Consider the following 16,019-nt stretch of genomic DNA (forward strand, 5'->3'; position numbering starts at 1 on the left):
ATAAAAAGTGTTCACATCAAGGTTGAGCCTGCTTGGATGTCTTGCATTTGCTAAAGCATCCAGACTTAAAAGATATCAAAAACCTGCAAATAGAATAGGGCGGCTCCTTTGAGCCAGCTTGTTACAAGCATTCTTCCAGGACAGTGTGATCATTCAAGGTCACATGGGTTAAAGAAGAAAAATTCAGGCCATCTCTGTGTGTCTGTGTGTGTGTGTGTGCCTGTGTGTGTGTTATCCGATGCCTTCACTCCCTTCTGAATTTTCTCTGGGGAATCCTGGAGAAGGCTTTAGCTCTTCAGGGAAGCAACCATGCAGCTTGGCCTTGCCAGCATCCTCCTGGGTCTCTGCCTAACAGCTAAGTCCCTCTCTTCACCTGCAAAGGGAAACCTAGAAGAAAACCCTCTGAGACAATGGGAGAGTCCCAATTTAGGAGAACTGAAATCCCCAGCAGAAGAAGAACACATCCAGGTTACACTGGATTTCAAGGAAGCCCCTTCAAAAGTCCTGTTGGTTTCCCTGGAGGCAGAAGACAGCCCTGGACCTCTCCCACCCCACCTGCCCTTGGCTGAGAAGGAGGCGAGACCCTTGAGTTTATGGCCCCAACCCAGTTCTCAGTCATGGCTATACGAAAGCTCGGAGGAATCAGTCTGTCACGTGAAGCTGGACGGGGGCAGCTTTTGGGGTCCTAACCATCTGGAGGTGGCGGGCCTCCTCAGCCGTTACGACAGCGGGTTCTTGAAGGCCCTGAGCAGATCTGCCTGGAGCAGAGAGGACTTGGAGACCTTTGGGATATGTCCCTCAAGTCCACCCCACAACCTTCTTGGCTCACTCCAGCGTGTGGCCGATTCTCTGGGCAGGCCTGCCGGACACCGGTTCTTCATGCTGCATTTGGAAGAAGGCAAGTGCAGACAGGGAGGGGTGGGAAGGCGTCGCTTGCATTATTTCTGCTATTCCCTCTGTTCTCGTCTCCAGGAAGCTCTATTTAGAATTTCTGTAACATCGGTGAAGTTTTAGAAGTTTGCCTTGAGCAGTGATAATGCTTAGCGTAAAATGATAAAATAGCACGAAGCGATAGTAATAGCCTAAAAGAGCCTAAAATGATAGTGCTTACGTAACTAAAGCAGCTAGTGCTTTTTAAAAAATTCTTCCTCCTCTCCCAATGTACATTCCTTTGCTTCGGCAATTCTATGGAATAGCAAATTTAAATCTAAAGTACGCTTAAATCGAAGCTGATTGTTTTGTAACACCAGCAGTGAGATAAATATGCAAGCAGACAATACCAGTGTCAATGGGTGTCAAAAGAAAAGGGAAAATGCTTCTTTTTTTAAGAAAAAGAGAAAGTAATCTGGAAAAGAATCTTAAGCAGGACTGAAATAGCTTGAAGGTGCAAAATGCAGATTTCTTGCAGGTGTGGAGTCTTTTTGATCAGAGCAAATATGCTGATTGCTCAGAAGTCCAAATCAGATCCTTTGTAGGATTGTTCCTGTCCCACATATCTCTTTTTGGGGGGAGGAGGGGGGGAGATTTTTCAGAAAGGATCAGCTGGAAAGTAAATAGAGATCAACTGCAGAGATTACAAAGAATAAATATCCATTTCCAGCTGTTGCAAATAGTTTGGGGGGGGGGAACAGATCTTCCCAATCACTCTGATGATAGTGAAAGCTTCAGCTGCAACTTTAAATTATTGCCTCCAATAAAAGAAAATGACCCCTCAAATTACATCTGCTAAGGCATTAAGCCAGGGGTCTTTAAACTTGGCCCTTTATATGACTTGTGGACTTCAAATCCCAGAATTCCTCAGCTAGGCATGCTAGCTGAGGAATTCTGGGAGTTGAAGTCCACAAATCAAAAAAGGGCCAAGTTTGAAGATCCCTGGCTTAAGCAAATCAAGCCTTTTTTTAGTTTTGCAATACTTAATATTTATAAATCTGGATGACGCAAGATACAGGCTCCTCCTGCTCATGAGCAAATGTGAAAGGAAACATTGTAGGATGGAGCAGACAGGAGCTCTGCTTTTCCAAAAGGTGGACATAACAAAAGAGGTGGACCAGATGGCCACCAGACCCTCGTTTCTGAAATTTTATGTCTTTTTCAACCTGTTCGGCATAGTCCACATCTTGCTCCTAGCCACAGACTTAACAAATCCAATTGCTACAACATCAGTACAACATGAGGTAACCCCCCAAATGCACCAAATCACAGAAAGTCCTCAACTTACAACAGTTTCAGAAATGTTGGGCTCAGTTGTGGTCGTAAGTCGAGGACCACCTTTATGGCATCTTTGAGGACTTGGACTTGTTCATACAATCTGCTAAGTCAGTGACTGGATTCCTCCAATGCACTGAATCACAATCTATCCTGTTCCACCTCAGCCCCACCAAATATAATGTGTGAATCCACCAGTGTTTGGCTAAAGCTCCTCACCATCTATCTCTTGTTAACAGAACGTACCATTTTTCCTTGAGATGTAAACATGGGTCAATGGTATTGAGGCCAGGGGCACCTGCAGGATACGGTCAAAAAAGCCAACATGGCAGCCACAGTATAGTCCAGGGGTAGCCAACCTTGGCTCTTTTATGACTCATGGCTGGCTCAGGAATTCTGGGAGTTGAAGTCCATGAGTCATAAAAGAGCCAAGGTTGGCTACCTCCAATATAGTCTGACTGAAATTCTGGCCACACCCTGTGGGTGTCCCTGATTCAACTGTTTTCCATTTTCTAAAATTCAGCCAGTTGACTCACAACCATTCATTTAGCCATCATTAGAAATTACCATGGTGCTGAAAAAAGTGATTTATAACCATTCCTCACCCTTATGACTGTTGCATGGTCATGTGATCAAAATTTGTGTGCTTGGCAACTGGCAGTCGCTTACAATGTTTGCAATGTCCAGGGGTCACATCATCACCATTTGCAATCTTTCCCACCTGGCTTCCAATAAACAAAGTTGGCAGGGGGTGGGGGTGGGGGGGCGGGAGCTGGATTTGCTTAACAACCACATGATTTGCTTAATGACCATGGTAATTCACTTAATGGCTACAGCAAAAAAAGATGATAAAATCGGCCATGCTTCACTTAACAACCCCCTTGCTGACAATGGACATTCTGGTCTCAGTTGAGGAGTATCTGTACCATACGTGGAGTATCTGTACCATAAAAGAATGAAAATTAATTTAAACGTAAGTCAAGGAAGAGCTCAGATGATGGGTCAAAACTCCGATGGCTAGGACAGCAAGAGAAGAGAGCTGGACGACGTGAGACAGGGTAGCACTTCAGGTGGTTATTTTTAGGAGAAATGGGAGGTCTTGCTTTGTGTCCCTTTTTTTAAAAAAAAATTCTTCTCTTTTGGTAGTGAAATGGGAAGTCAAGACCAAGCTCAGGTTTAAGCTGACCTTTCAAAAGGATGTGGAAGAGCCTCTCAGCTCCTTGCAGCTGGTCCTCCTAGTCTTTTATCAAGGAGAAAAGGAACTGGTGCATCACAGGGTCGCCAAGAAATTTCTAGTGGGAGGGGAAGGATTACATCAAAAGCAGGTTTGTGGGACAATTTCCCCCTCCCCCCATGTTATTCCTAATAGCTCTTGTTCCTCCGAGGAGATCACCATATCATTCCTCCCACAATGTCAGCTGCATTTGTTTACTTGTATTTCTTTATTTGTATACTTATATCCCACCTTTATTATTTTTACAAGTAACTCAAGGCGAATATATTCAACACGCCTGTTTTCTCCATAACAACCCTGTGAGGTGGATTGGGCTGAGAGAAAGGGACTGGCCCAAAGACACTCAGTTGGCTTTCATATCTAAGATGGGACTATTTTGGTGATTGGCTCAAAGTCACTCTGCTGGCTTTCACCCTAAGGCGGGAGTAGAATTCCCGGTCTCCTGGTGATTGGCTCAAAGTCATCCTGCCAAGTTTCATGCCTAAGGCAGGACTAGAACTACAATCTCCTGGCGCCTTAACCACTAGACCAGGGGTAGGCAACCTCGGCTCTTTTATGACTCATGGACTTCAACTCCCAGAATTCCTGAGCCAGCCAACCCTAACCCTAACCATGCTGGCTCAGGAATTCTGGGAGTTGAAGTCCATGAGTCATAAAAGAGCCGAGGTTGCCTACCTCTGCACTAGACCAAGCTGGCCATCAATTCTATATATTTATTTATCTCTACAGTACTTATATCCAGCTTTCTTATTTTTATAAACAACTCACAATGTGAACATACTTAATATGCTCTCTCTGAGGCCAGCCTACCTTGCAGGCTTGTTGTGGGGAAAACGGGGCAGGAATATTAAATATGTTTGCCGTGTATGTTTGACTTGACCAAATATTTTTTATAAAAAAGGCATGATGATAGTGATGTCCTACAATGGATGATTCAAGGAGCGATTTTGCTTCTTTAGTTCACATTAAGGCAAGTTAAGAATACCAAAAATGCTACATCAAAGAACCCAAGATAGTGTCCACAATTGTGAAAAGCCCCATGCCTTTTAAAAATGCCATTTACACTTGATTTGACACCCCCTCACTTCATAAAGTGCCCCCCCCACCACCTAATTTTCTCTCTGTTGAAACCAAGGATTTGAAATTTAAAGTAATGAGATTCAGTCTGAACATTAGGGAATGTTTGGAGGTGGGAGATCCTAGTGGTTGGAGCAGACAATCATTAAGAGACATGGATTCCACTGGGATTTTTAAATGAAAACTGGACGGCCAGCTGTTCAAGGATAATTTAGTACATTTCTAGAGTTGGTATAGTGTTGGACTAGATGAGGTTTCTCAATACCAGCAACTCAAAAGATCTATGAACTTCAACTCCCAGCAATTTTAAGATGTGTGGGGTTCAAATATGAGATTTGAACCCCACACATCTTAAAATTGCTGAGCAGGAGCTTTTAGCAGGCTGCAGGGATTAACTAATTCTTGACCTGAGAATGAAGCATCAAGACAGCTTCTGCATTTCATGATGCAAATAAATGTTTTGAAGAGGGACTTCAATCACATATATCAGGGGTGTCAAACTCAATTTCATTGAGGGCCGCATCAGCATTGTGGTTACCCTCAGGGGGCCGGGTGGGTATGGCCAGGGTGGGCATGGCCTACTGGGTGGGCGTGGCTAGAGTGCGTATGGCCTACTGGGTGGGCGTGACCAGCTCTACATCGTTCGCATCAAGGGTGCCTATGGGGGCCTGGGCAGGAGTGGGACAGATCTGAGGGTCTCTGGCAGAAGGAGGGTCTCTGGGCCAGGGCCAAGGCAGTGGGGGCCGGTCCCTCACTGTTTCCAGGATGGCTTCGGGGGCCGCATGAAACCACTTCGCGGGCCAGATCCAGCCCCTGGGCCTTGTGTTTGACATGTCTGAAATATATGAACGTGGGTGGGTGTTTATTTTTTTTTTTTTAATTTTCCCATCCCAGGTCGTTTGCCTTTCCAGAGGAACCCGCTACCTTGTCCTTCAAGGCTCTGTGATGTCCGGGAGACATTCTCCTGGTGAATTAAGCTATGAACTTTCTTTGGAAATCAGGCACCAAAACGATACAGGTAGGTGAGAGTTCCCGGGAGGGTGGGGGGTGGGAATCTCCTGTTCCTCCATTGGAAAAACACAAATTTAAAGTAAATCTTAAAAGTAAATGTTGATTCTAATAACCACTTTGTTAGATGTGCCATTTCAAGAGTTTGGAATAAATACAAAACAAGGTTTTCTATGGGGAGGCCTCTTTGGGTGTGCCCCCAGGAAGGTTTTTTTGAGAAAAGACAACCTGGTGAAGCCAGACTGGTGGACTTATGGTCAAATTATATATTTTAATTTTAGTGATCCTATCCTCAAGTCTAAGGAGAAGTCAGAATCAAAAGGACATGTCTGCATATTTTACATATTTACAATTGAAAGAAGGAAAGATTTAAATCAGACAAAAAGAGTTACGGGTTGGACTTTGTCAAAACTGAATTGGAAATCCTACTGTATGGTAGTGATGAACATATTGCTAAGGTCTATAAATTGTTATTGAATTTGAGTTCGGAAAATGAATATGTAAAGCAGGGCAAAACTCACTTAGCAAATGTCTCGCTTAACAACATCGACTTTGGGCTCAGTTATCTTCTTCTGTATTTTTGTATTTTATATTATAAACTAAGAAAAAAATAAAAAACACAAATTCTAAACAACTAATCAAAATGGAATGATTTTCTCTGGTATAAAATGGAGCCCTTTGCAGGTTTCACAAGCAAGAACATTATAGACCTCCAAAAGTGCTAAACTACAACTCCCAGCAACCTTTCCCCTATGTGACCAATAGTGAGGAACGCTGGGAATTGTAGTTTAATAACATTTCTCATACAAGTTTCCTTGTGTCTATGTACAGGTGGTCCTCGAGTTACAAGTATTTGTTTAGTGACCATTCAAAGTTATAGTACCACTGGAAAAAAGTGACCAGTCCTTGTACTTAACGACCATCCCTGCTACCCCACAGTCACATGATGAGTTCTTGACATGATATAGAAATTTAAGTTTTCAGTCTAGTGTGTAACTCTGGATTTCCCCAGTATACATTAAAACCTCACCAATTACGACTTGCTGCAACTTTAAAACAGGTTTATTTATAAATTAAATTACCAATTTTGCCAATGCTTACATTTTCTGGGTTAAAAGCACCTGGAAAGATTTTGGAGCATAATAAGGTAATACTATAGTGCTGATTTTAGCTACTCTCGCCCATTATGAAGCAAGCTACTGCATTGAAAGTACAGAGTACAGGTAGCATCGACTTACAACCATTTGTGTAGTGACCGTTCAACGTGACAACGGCACTGAAAAAAGTGACATGTTTTCCACACTGATAACCGTTGCAGCATGCCCCCATGGTCACGTGATCAACATTTGGATGCTTATGAACTGCTGTAAGTTGAGGACTACCTGAATTAAATATTCCGTGCTTCCCTTATTCTCAACAAACAGCAAGTTGAATTTCATTCTTAAACATTCCTGTTTAGCATAATGTTTAATTAGTAAACAAGTCAATAATCTGTATTATGTAACCATCTTTGGTTAGATATATTGCTTCAGCTATTTCTTGTATTGAATTAAAGTTCTAACATCAGGGGAAAAAAACATTTGGATGCTTGGCAACAGACTCGTATTTATGACGGTCGCAGTGTCCCGGGGTCACGTGATCCCCTTTTGCAACCTTCTGACAAGCAAAGTCAATGGGGAAGCCAGATTCACTTAGCAACCATGTTACTAACTTAACAACTGCAGCGATTTACTTAACAAATGTAGCAACTGTAAGGTTGTAAAATGGGGCAAAACTCACTTAACAAATATCTCGCTTAACAACATCAACTCTGGGCTCAGTTATGCTCATATGTTGAGGACTAGCTGTGGTCTTCAAGGGCAGCCCCATCTAAACTACATGGCAGTAGTCCAGGTCACCCTGGTGTGTTAATGTTACAAGTTCTCGCAGTTGACACAGTTCATTGTTGTCTTCATGTTTTCTGTACAGATTCCTCCTTTTTCTTTTCCTGGAGAAAAGCTTGTTGTCGTGTTGGTCTCTAGCTTTTTTGGTAACCCTTTTTTTTTTCAAACTAATGTCCCCCCAGTTTCCTGGAAAAGGTTTTGCGTTTTCTTCTGATTTCTTTTTCAATTTGTCATGAAAGATTTGAGAGCTGCTATAGCAGAGGTCTCCAATCTTTTAGGCACCGGGGACCAGTTCTGTGGAGAGAGGATTTCCGCGGACCGGAAGGGACGTGATTTTGTGTGCTGCCTGCATCTCGCGGATGGGGCTTTGCTTGTTTGTGCGGCCTGGTTTCTGGTACTGGTCCACAGACTGGGGGTTGGGGACCCCCGTGCTATAGGGTTAAGGTCTTGAGCCACACGGAAGATGATAACTCTGAAGTACAACTTCCGGGTTACATTTATTGTTTCTCGGGCCTCAGTCATTTACAACAATAGAGGGAGAATCTCATTGCTGGTCCAATAAATCATTTTCTTGTTCCTTTTTTTTCTTTTTTTGTATCCTTGCCTCCCAGATGCTGCTGTCTCCTCTGATGAAGCGCAGGATCTTCTGTTTGGCTTTGATGCCAAGTGCTTCACCCGCAGGACCCCGGCTGTCCTGCTGTTGGTGAAACAGAACTTCGGCGTTGGCTCCCATCCATCCTCTTTCCTCTCTGCGGATGGCAAGTTAGATGTTTTACCATACCTGAACCCCAGGTGAATAGCGTTCTCTAAACTCTGCACCCCATTCGTCGCCTGTACATGGTGAAATTCCAGGCCTGCATGAGAGAACAATTGCACCAACTCTCTCAATATTTGCCTCTCTCAGTGGGTGCGGTTTTCCTTCATTGTGTAGGCTTTTTCCTTATAATTTATTTACAACCTGCCTTTACAGGTAGTTCTCAAATTGTGATTGGTCACTTAGAGACAGCTCGAAGTTTCAATGAACCATCCTCCCCCCCCAAAAAAAGTACTTATGACCCAGTTGCAAAGTTCTGAAGGAAAAAAAAGTCAAAAAATCGGATAGGTCACGTCATGAACCGCTTTACGACTGATGACTTATGACTGTAATGGGCAGACTCCAGTGCACTCGCAAATTAAGGACTACTACATGTATTGTTTTTATGAATAATTCAAGGTAGAGAACATACCTGATATTCCTTCTTCCTATTATTTTCCCCCAAACAGCCCTATGAGATGAATTAAACCAGGGGTAGGCAACCTTGGCTCTTTTATCACTCGTGGACTTCAACTCCCAGAATTCCTGAGCCAGCCATGCTGAGGGGAAAGGCAGTGGTGTAGTGTGGGGGGTGCAGGGGGGGCCGGCCGCACCGGGCGCAACATCTGGGGGGGACGCGCTCGCGCTCGCAGCTCTCTGCCCCTGCCTGGCTCACTCACTCTCTCTCACTGCAGTTCTGGCTGTGCGAATCCGATCCAAGCCGCCGGGTCGCCGCCCACTGTGGAGGGGGGGTGCCAGGCGTGCGGTGCGGGTTAGGGGGCGCAAATTACTTGCCTTGCCCCGGGTGCTGACAACCCACACTACGCCACTGGGGAAAGGGAGAGGTTTCCATGCTGAGCCATGCTGGCTCAGGAATTCTGGGAGTTGAAGTCCACGAGTCATAAAAGAGCCAAGGTTGCCTACCCCTGAATTAGACTGAGAAAGAGTGATTGGCCCAAAATCACCCAGCTGGCTAAGGCAGGACTAGAACTCACAGTCACCTGATTCCTAGCCTGGTACCTTACACAAGTCAAATTGGCTGTACATTTTCTACTACTGGCTTTTACACCTGATTTTGTCCAAAAACCAACTACATGATAAATGGCGGGGGAGGGGGGTTGTAATTGCTGGATCAGATGGAATCTCCATTCAATCCAGCATCCACATTTCCAATAGTGGCCAGAGAAGTTACTTCTTACATGCTTACATTTTAAAATGGCCAGGTTCCATTGTATAGATTAGGGGTCTCCAAACCTGGCAACTTTAAGAGTTGTGAACCTGGCTGGCTGAGGAATTCTGGGAGTTGAAGTCCACAACTCTTAAAGTTGCCAAGTTTGAAGACCCTTGGTATAGAATAGTCCTTAACCACAACTGGCACCAAAATTTCCATTGCTAAGCCAGGCAGTTATTAAGTCAGTTGTGCCTGGTTTTATGATCTTTTTTTGCCACAGTTGTTAAGCAACTCATTGCAAGTTGTTAAGCAAACCACACCGTCATTCAGCAAATCTGGTTCCCCCCTCCCTCACCCCCTTGGTCTTGCTTGTCAAAAGCCGGGTGAGAAGGTTGCAAATCCTGGTGATCATAGGATTCCAGGACGCTGCAATCATTGTAAATACATGCTGGTTTTCAAGCACCCAAATTCTGATTACGTGATCGTGGCGATGCTATGATAGCCATAAGCGCGAGGAATGGCCATAAGTCTGGACTGTTGTAACTTTAACAGTTGCTAAATGAATGGTCATAACTCGAGGACTATCTGTGTCTGTTGTCAAAACAGAGACAGATAGAAATGAAGCCTCTTGCCCCAAAGGCAGGGCTGTCCAGCCTATGGCAAAGTTCAAGCAAGACATGTAGACCTCAGTGTTAGCAAGACCTCCTATGGATACCCAACACTTTTCCAAAGGCTTTTTGACTTTCCTGAAATAAGTTGGACTTTTCAGAAGATCTCAGATTCCTGCGGGCCTCTTTAATTGTTTCCAATCAAGCCTGCTCAGAAGCCTGATAAGGACTTTGGGAAACCCTTGAAGGGAACATTGTGTCGCTTCCAAGGGCAGCAGCAACATAAATAAATGCAGATAAGCACGGTTTCATCACCGTTTTTTTCCAAAATCTCCTCCGAAAAACACTGAAATCGTGTTTGATTTTTTGCAAAGCTGAAAGAGCAGGATGTGCCAGTGGACTTGGTTGCTCCTGCAAGAAGATGGCCATTTTAAAATGTTCACATAATTTTAATGTGAATGCAGTTAACTCATTTAATTACTCTTATTTTAATGTTTGAGGTCTGCGGGCAGGAGGTTTGCAAACCAAAGCTGGGCTGGATGCTATCTTGCATTGTCTTGATGTTTCCTTCTGTGAAATCTGCTTTGTTACCCTTTTCTTCCCCTTGAAATGCTTGAGAACCTCTTTCACATTTCTCTTTATGCTTCAGAATTATTTATGATTACATTTTTTTATCCCTTTATTATTTTATACGCAACTCAAGGTAATGAATATACCTAATATTCCTTCCTCCTCCTATTTTCCTCACAACAACCATCCTTTGAGATGGATTGTACCCAGAGAAATGAACTAGCCGGCTTTCATGCTTCAGGTGGGACTAGAACTCACCGTCTCCTGGTGATTGCCCCAAAATTATCCATCCAGCTTTCACGCCTCAGGTGGGATTAGAACTCACCGTCTCCTGGTGATTGCCCCCAAATTACCCATCCAGCTTTCATACCTCAGGCAAGACTAGAACTCACCGTCTCCTGGTTTCTAGTGATGCCTCAACCACTAGACCAGGGGTAGGCAACCTCGGCTCTTTTGTGACTCATGGACTTCAACTCCCAGAATTCCTGAGTCAGCATAGCTGACTCAGGAATTCTGGGAGTTGAAGTCCATGAGTCATAAAAGAGCCGAGGTTGCCTACCCATGCACTAGACCAAACTGGCTCTACTGGAGATTATCACTGCTAGTCCTGTTGCTGTATATAATAATTAGCACCTCTCTGCTACATTTCTCAAAGTGAAAAAGGTCCCCTGAGAGGGATCCCTTTGGGATGGTTTTGATTTAATTGAGGGGTTGGGTGCCAGTAACTCTACTAACCATCAAGGACATAGGAAACTCCTCTTCTTATTTGTATGTGCAAGTCCACTGCCCTCTACCTCTGAGAGTTTCAGTGAAATCCCTTGTTTGGGAAAAAAACACAAAAGCATTTCTTCCATTAAGTTTAACGAGAACTGGTAGGAAATAAATGCAGGCACATTTTCCTACATGGCATTATTATAAACCAGTCTAATATAATTTGCTAGGGATGCGGTGGCTCAGTGGGTTAGGACCCCGAGCTTGTCGATCAGAAGGTCGGCAGTTTGTCGGGTCGAATCCCGAGTGCCGCGTAGCAGAGTGAGCGCCTGTTACTCGTCCCAGCTTCTGCCAACCTAGCAGTTCGAAAGCACGTAAAAATGCAAGTAGAAAAATAGGGACCACTACGGTGGGAAGGTAACAGCGCTCCGTGCTAGTCATGCCGGCCACATGACCACGGAGACGTCCTCGGACAAGCGCTGGCTCTTCGGCTTTGAAACGGAGATGAGCACCGGCCCCTAGAGTCGGAAACGACTAGCACGCATGTGCGGGGGAACCTTTACCTTTTTAAATATAATTTGCTAAAACTTCCGTGATTGTCTGAGATTTGAACTTGGATTTCCTCTTTCTAATCCAGGTCTCAGCTGCAGAGCTCAATGGGTTGCTCTCTTTCAGCCCAATTTCAGTGATTTTATGCTGGGTATTGAAGGAAGGGAGACCACCCAGTGTAGCCCAAGAAAAGTCAGTCGTCAGTGATAAGTAAACAAACATGGTTTTATGGCTTAGCATGGAGCGTGAATCTAACTTATTTATAAGCAACTTTACCTTGCTATCCTTGAATCTCTGCATGAGGCATGAACACAGAGATGAGTTGGGCATATGCAGAACAAGGAGATAGCCAAATAATTAAAAGAAATCTTTCTCTCTCTGCACCAGCTTGCTGAGTTCCGGCATAGCCCACACACCTTCTGAGGCTACCACCATCACTAACCAAACCAATGCCACTGCGTCAGTACTCACAAACCCTGGATACTTTTTGGAGACCCTCTCCCAGTTTGTCAACAAAGTGCTGAACCCCTCGGGTGAGCCTCCTGTTGCCCAGGGCCACCTCCGGTTGGATTTTGACACAATGGAGGCCCTTCCTCATGAACTGCTCAACTTGTCAGAGAAAGTGGCTTTTGAGCGGCTGGTGCAATCTGAAAATCACCTTGTGGTCCTTTTTCCCGAGAACAGTCAAGCTTTCGTGGAGCGCCAGCTCGGCCAATGGTACCTAGAGGGAAAGTTGCTTTGGCAACTGCTGGAGAAGCTGCATTCGGTGATCCAAGAGCTGAAAGCCATGCCTTCCTTCCAAGCCAACGCCGGCCTCTTCCGCACTCTGCTAGCTTTGTGCTACTATCCTTCCAGGGACTTGGGAAAGCTTCCCGCTAGCGATTCTGCCGAAACGGAGGAAACACAGACCCGCAGAAAAATCCACAGCCTTCTGTTGCTCAAGGCCCTCCAGGTGATTCGCACTCGTTGGCGAGAAGCCAGGAAGGTGTCTTTACGTGCCAACCGTAGCACTCAAGCCCAGGATGACTACTGCCGGCTGCGAGAGCTCAGGATAAACCTGGTCTCCACCAGGTATATCATTTTACCAGAGTCGTACAATGCCAACAATTGTGTGGGGCCCTGCCAAAGCCCGCTCTCCACCCGCATCCCGGACTATTATTCCCACACTATTTTCCTGCTGCGTATGCATGAACAGGGCATGCCACTACAGCGAGCCCCTTGCTGTGTCCCTGTGAAATATTCCAAAAGTCTCATGGTCACCTTTACCAGTGATCAAGGGATGATAGTTAAGGCCTACCCAGATATGGTGGCTGAGTCCTGTGGGTGCAGGTAGAGAAGGGCAGGAGACAGATGGGATGTTAAATAGCATCCTGCTGTCATGGCCAGTATGGGGTACAATTTTAAACAACAGCACTACAGTAAATCGCCGTTCTAGCAACGAAATTTCTGCAGCTGTGTACATAGCAAGCTTGCAACATTGTTCTTGCTTTTTATGATGATAGGGAAAGTTGGACTCCCCCCCCCCCCGTTTATTTGCAGAGAACCCTAATTAGCAGAGTGTAGGGTGAGAATTATCGCTCCCCCATTCAGAGGATCTAGAGATGGATGTTTAAGGTCCAAAGAGGCAAATAATGTTTATTAACGGATGTGCCCCACTAGAAAGCATGAATCTCTTGAGTTTTCAAGCCTTCTGGTAGGGGAGAAGCAAAAAAATTCATTACAGGTAGATTGGGACTCAGCGCAGTCATAAAATGGAAGCTCATATGGCTGCATCAACGAGATAGCAGTTCTGGCTGCAGTTTTCAGCCATAAGTGCTTGGTTGCTAAGTGTGACATCACAGGATTGTGACTTGCCACGGGTTTCCCCATTGACTTTGCTTCTTTGAAGCAGGCAAGAAAGGTTGCAAATGGAGATTGGATGACTACAGGGAGCTGCAGCTGTTCTAATCGCATGCGGGTTGCCAAGTGCCCCAAACATAAGGAAGCTGTGATGGCCACAACTTCAAGGACCATCCTAAGTCTCTTCATTCAGCACCATCATGACTTCAAATGGTTGCTGAATGACTGGTCACCAAGTGAGGAATACCTGTACTCTTCCTTTAGGAAGTCAACTATATAGAACAGTTTTCCAATTAAGGAAATAGAGGAATGAGACAATGAGAGGAACAGAGGGCTAATGCTTGCTGTTAATCCCTCTGGTGATCAAGAAGATAAAATGTGATATGCTGGTACAGGTAGCCCTCGACTTACAACCACAGCTGAGCCCCAAATTGCTGTTGCTAAGTAAGACAATTGTCAAGTGAGTTTTGCCCTATTTTGTTTGTCATTTTGGCTTCCCTGTTGACTTGGCTTGTCAGAACGTCGCCTAAGATGCTTACATGACCCTGGGACATCGCAACCGTCATAAGTACATGCCAATTGCCAAGGATCCAAATTTTGATCACGGGACCATGGGGATGCTATAACGGTGTGAAAAATGGTCACAAGTCACTAGTTTTCAGTGCTGTTGTAACTTCAAATGGTCACTAAACAAATGGTTGTAAGCCGAGGACCACCTGTACTTCTAGAGTTGCATTTTCAGCAATAACTAGCATTTGCCCATATTATTCTGGAGTGGCGTAATCAGTGCTTTTTTTGTAAAAGAAAAAGGTGGCGGAACTCACACATCATACAACCCGCCTTGCCTATCCTACAAGGTTCCATCCAAAAAAGGTGCCGGAACTCCGTTCTGAGCGTTCTATGAGGGAAAAAAAGCCCTGGGCGTAATGATACATTAGGGAGATTGAAACCTCATTTATCTTCTCACCCTCTCTGTACATTGGGATGCTTATCCAGATATGCTCTTAATACCCTAACATTTTACCCAACAAATTTTCTAATGTATCTTATTCAACACAAGATGAGACCTCAGATCTTGGAAAGTTTCCTACCTAGACCTACGTGGCTCCTCCTTTCATGCCTTCTAAAAGAAGCTTTGAAAGTTTATTTATTCGAAACTACTTTTCGCCGATATTTATATTTAGCTGCTTGTAATTTCAGTTGCTACTTTGTAATTATGTTTGCAACACATTCCAGTATTTTTCTGTTGTATTCTCAGGCTGTTGTTATATTTCTCTGCTGCAACTGAAGATATTTTAGAGAGTCTTGTATTCTACTTGATATTAAGATGGGTAATATATTGTTCAGTAGGTTGAATAGGCTTTGGAAGGGTCACCACAACGAAGCTGCCTTAATAAGGCAGGAAATGACCAGACTGCCCTGGAGGGAGGGGTTAAACATGTCAACAGTCTTAAATCCCTTTGTGCTCATAAGAGATCTAAGTCCAGCCCACCTTGAATTCCATTGACTCTTATCTACTGCCACTTTGCTTTGACTGTTAGTAGTTCAGATTCTTGTAGAGGGCATAAGCTTGCAATAAACTTTTATATTCAATTGAACTGCCTCGACCATGATTTTCCTGGGCTTGACAGAAATAAAGGTTAATAATTTGTCTCATTTCAAACTACATTTAACATTTCTTGGTGGGTGAACTTTGAATTCACTGCCATATATATTTCTTTTATATATCTTTTGAAAAATGGCATGTGATGATAACTTTTATTAAATGCATTTTACTAGCTAACATCATTTTTGCCATAACGTTTCTCAAACTTACCCACTTTCAGTTATATGGAGTTGAAGTCCACAAGTCATAAAAGAGCCAAAATTGAAGACTCCTACACAACAACAACCCTGTGAGATGGGTTGGGCTGAGAAAGAGTAACTAACCCAAAGTCATCCAGCTGGTTTTCGTGCCTAAAGCAGGACTAGAATTCACAATCTCAAGCCTGGTGACTTAATTACTAGATCAAATGCAATCCTGCTTCAAGCTCAAAGTTTTATTATTAAGATCTGTCACAGCTTGAGGTGTTTTTGAATCCTATTTCTGCCCATAATTTTCTATGTAGTATGATAAGTAACTGGGAGAGGGAGATAAAAATGGCTTTTAAACATAGGGAACTGTCTTGATGGTATTAAATCAAACAGAGCTTTCATGTTATTGGGAGATGTTTTCTACAGGTGAAATCATCCCAATGTGTTAACCTGTTCAAACATAACTATAATTTGATAATTGTATAGTACAAATCCAAATTTTAAAGAACTTGGTGACTCAATGCAATTCATGGCGGTGCAACAGTTGCCTTGTAACTTAAAATGCGTCTTATTTGGT

General features: G+C 44.0%; 1 protein-coding gene and 1 long non-coding RNA gene across 2 annotated transcripts in view; one reads left to right on the forward strand and one right to left on the reverse strand.

Annotated features, from left to right (window-relative positions):
- Positions 1–16,019, reverse strand: part of LOC310641972 — a 102,030-nt gene that overhangs the window by 31,337 nt on the left and 54,674 nt on the right. The gene's annotated exons all lie outside the window — the stretch shown is intronic.
- On the forward strand, positions 310–15,266 carry AMH (anti-Mullerian hormone; the record flags this gene model as incomplete). The annotated part of the gene is made up of 5 exons (XM_083349282.1): positions 310–898; positions 3,352–3,530; positions 5,411–5,534; positions 8,019–8,199; positions 12,197–15,266. 5 exons carry the CDS (start codon positions 310–312, stop codon positions 13,140–13,142), a joined length of 2,019 nt encoding a protein of 672 aa, XP_083205408.1. The 3' UTR covers positions 13,143–15,266.

This window comes from Vipera ursinii, assembly GCF_947247035.1.
Source record: "Vipera ursinii genome assembly, chromosome: 1".
Taxonomy (NCBI): Eukaryota; Metazoa; Chordata; class Lepidosauria; order Squamata; family Viperidae; genus Vipera; species Vipera ursinii.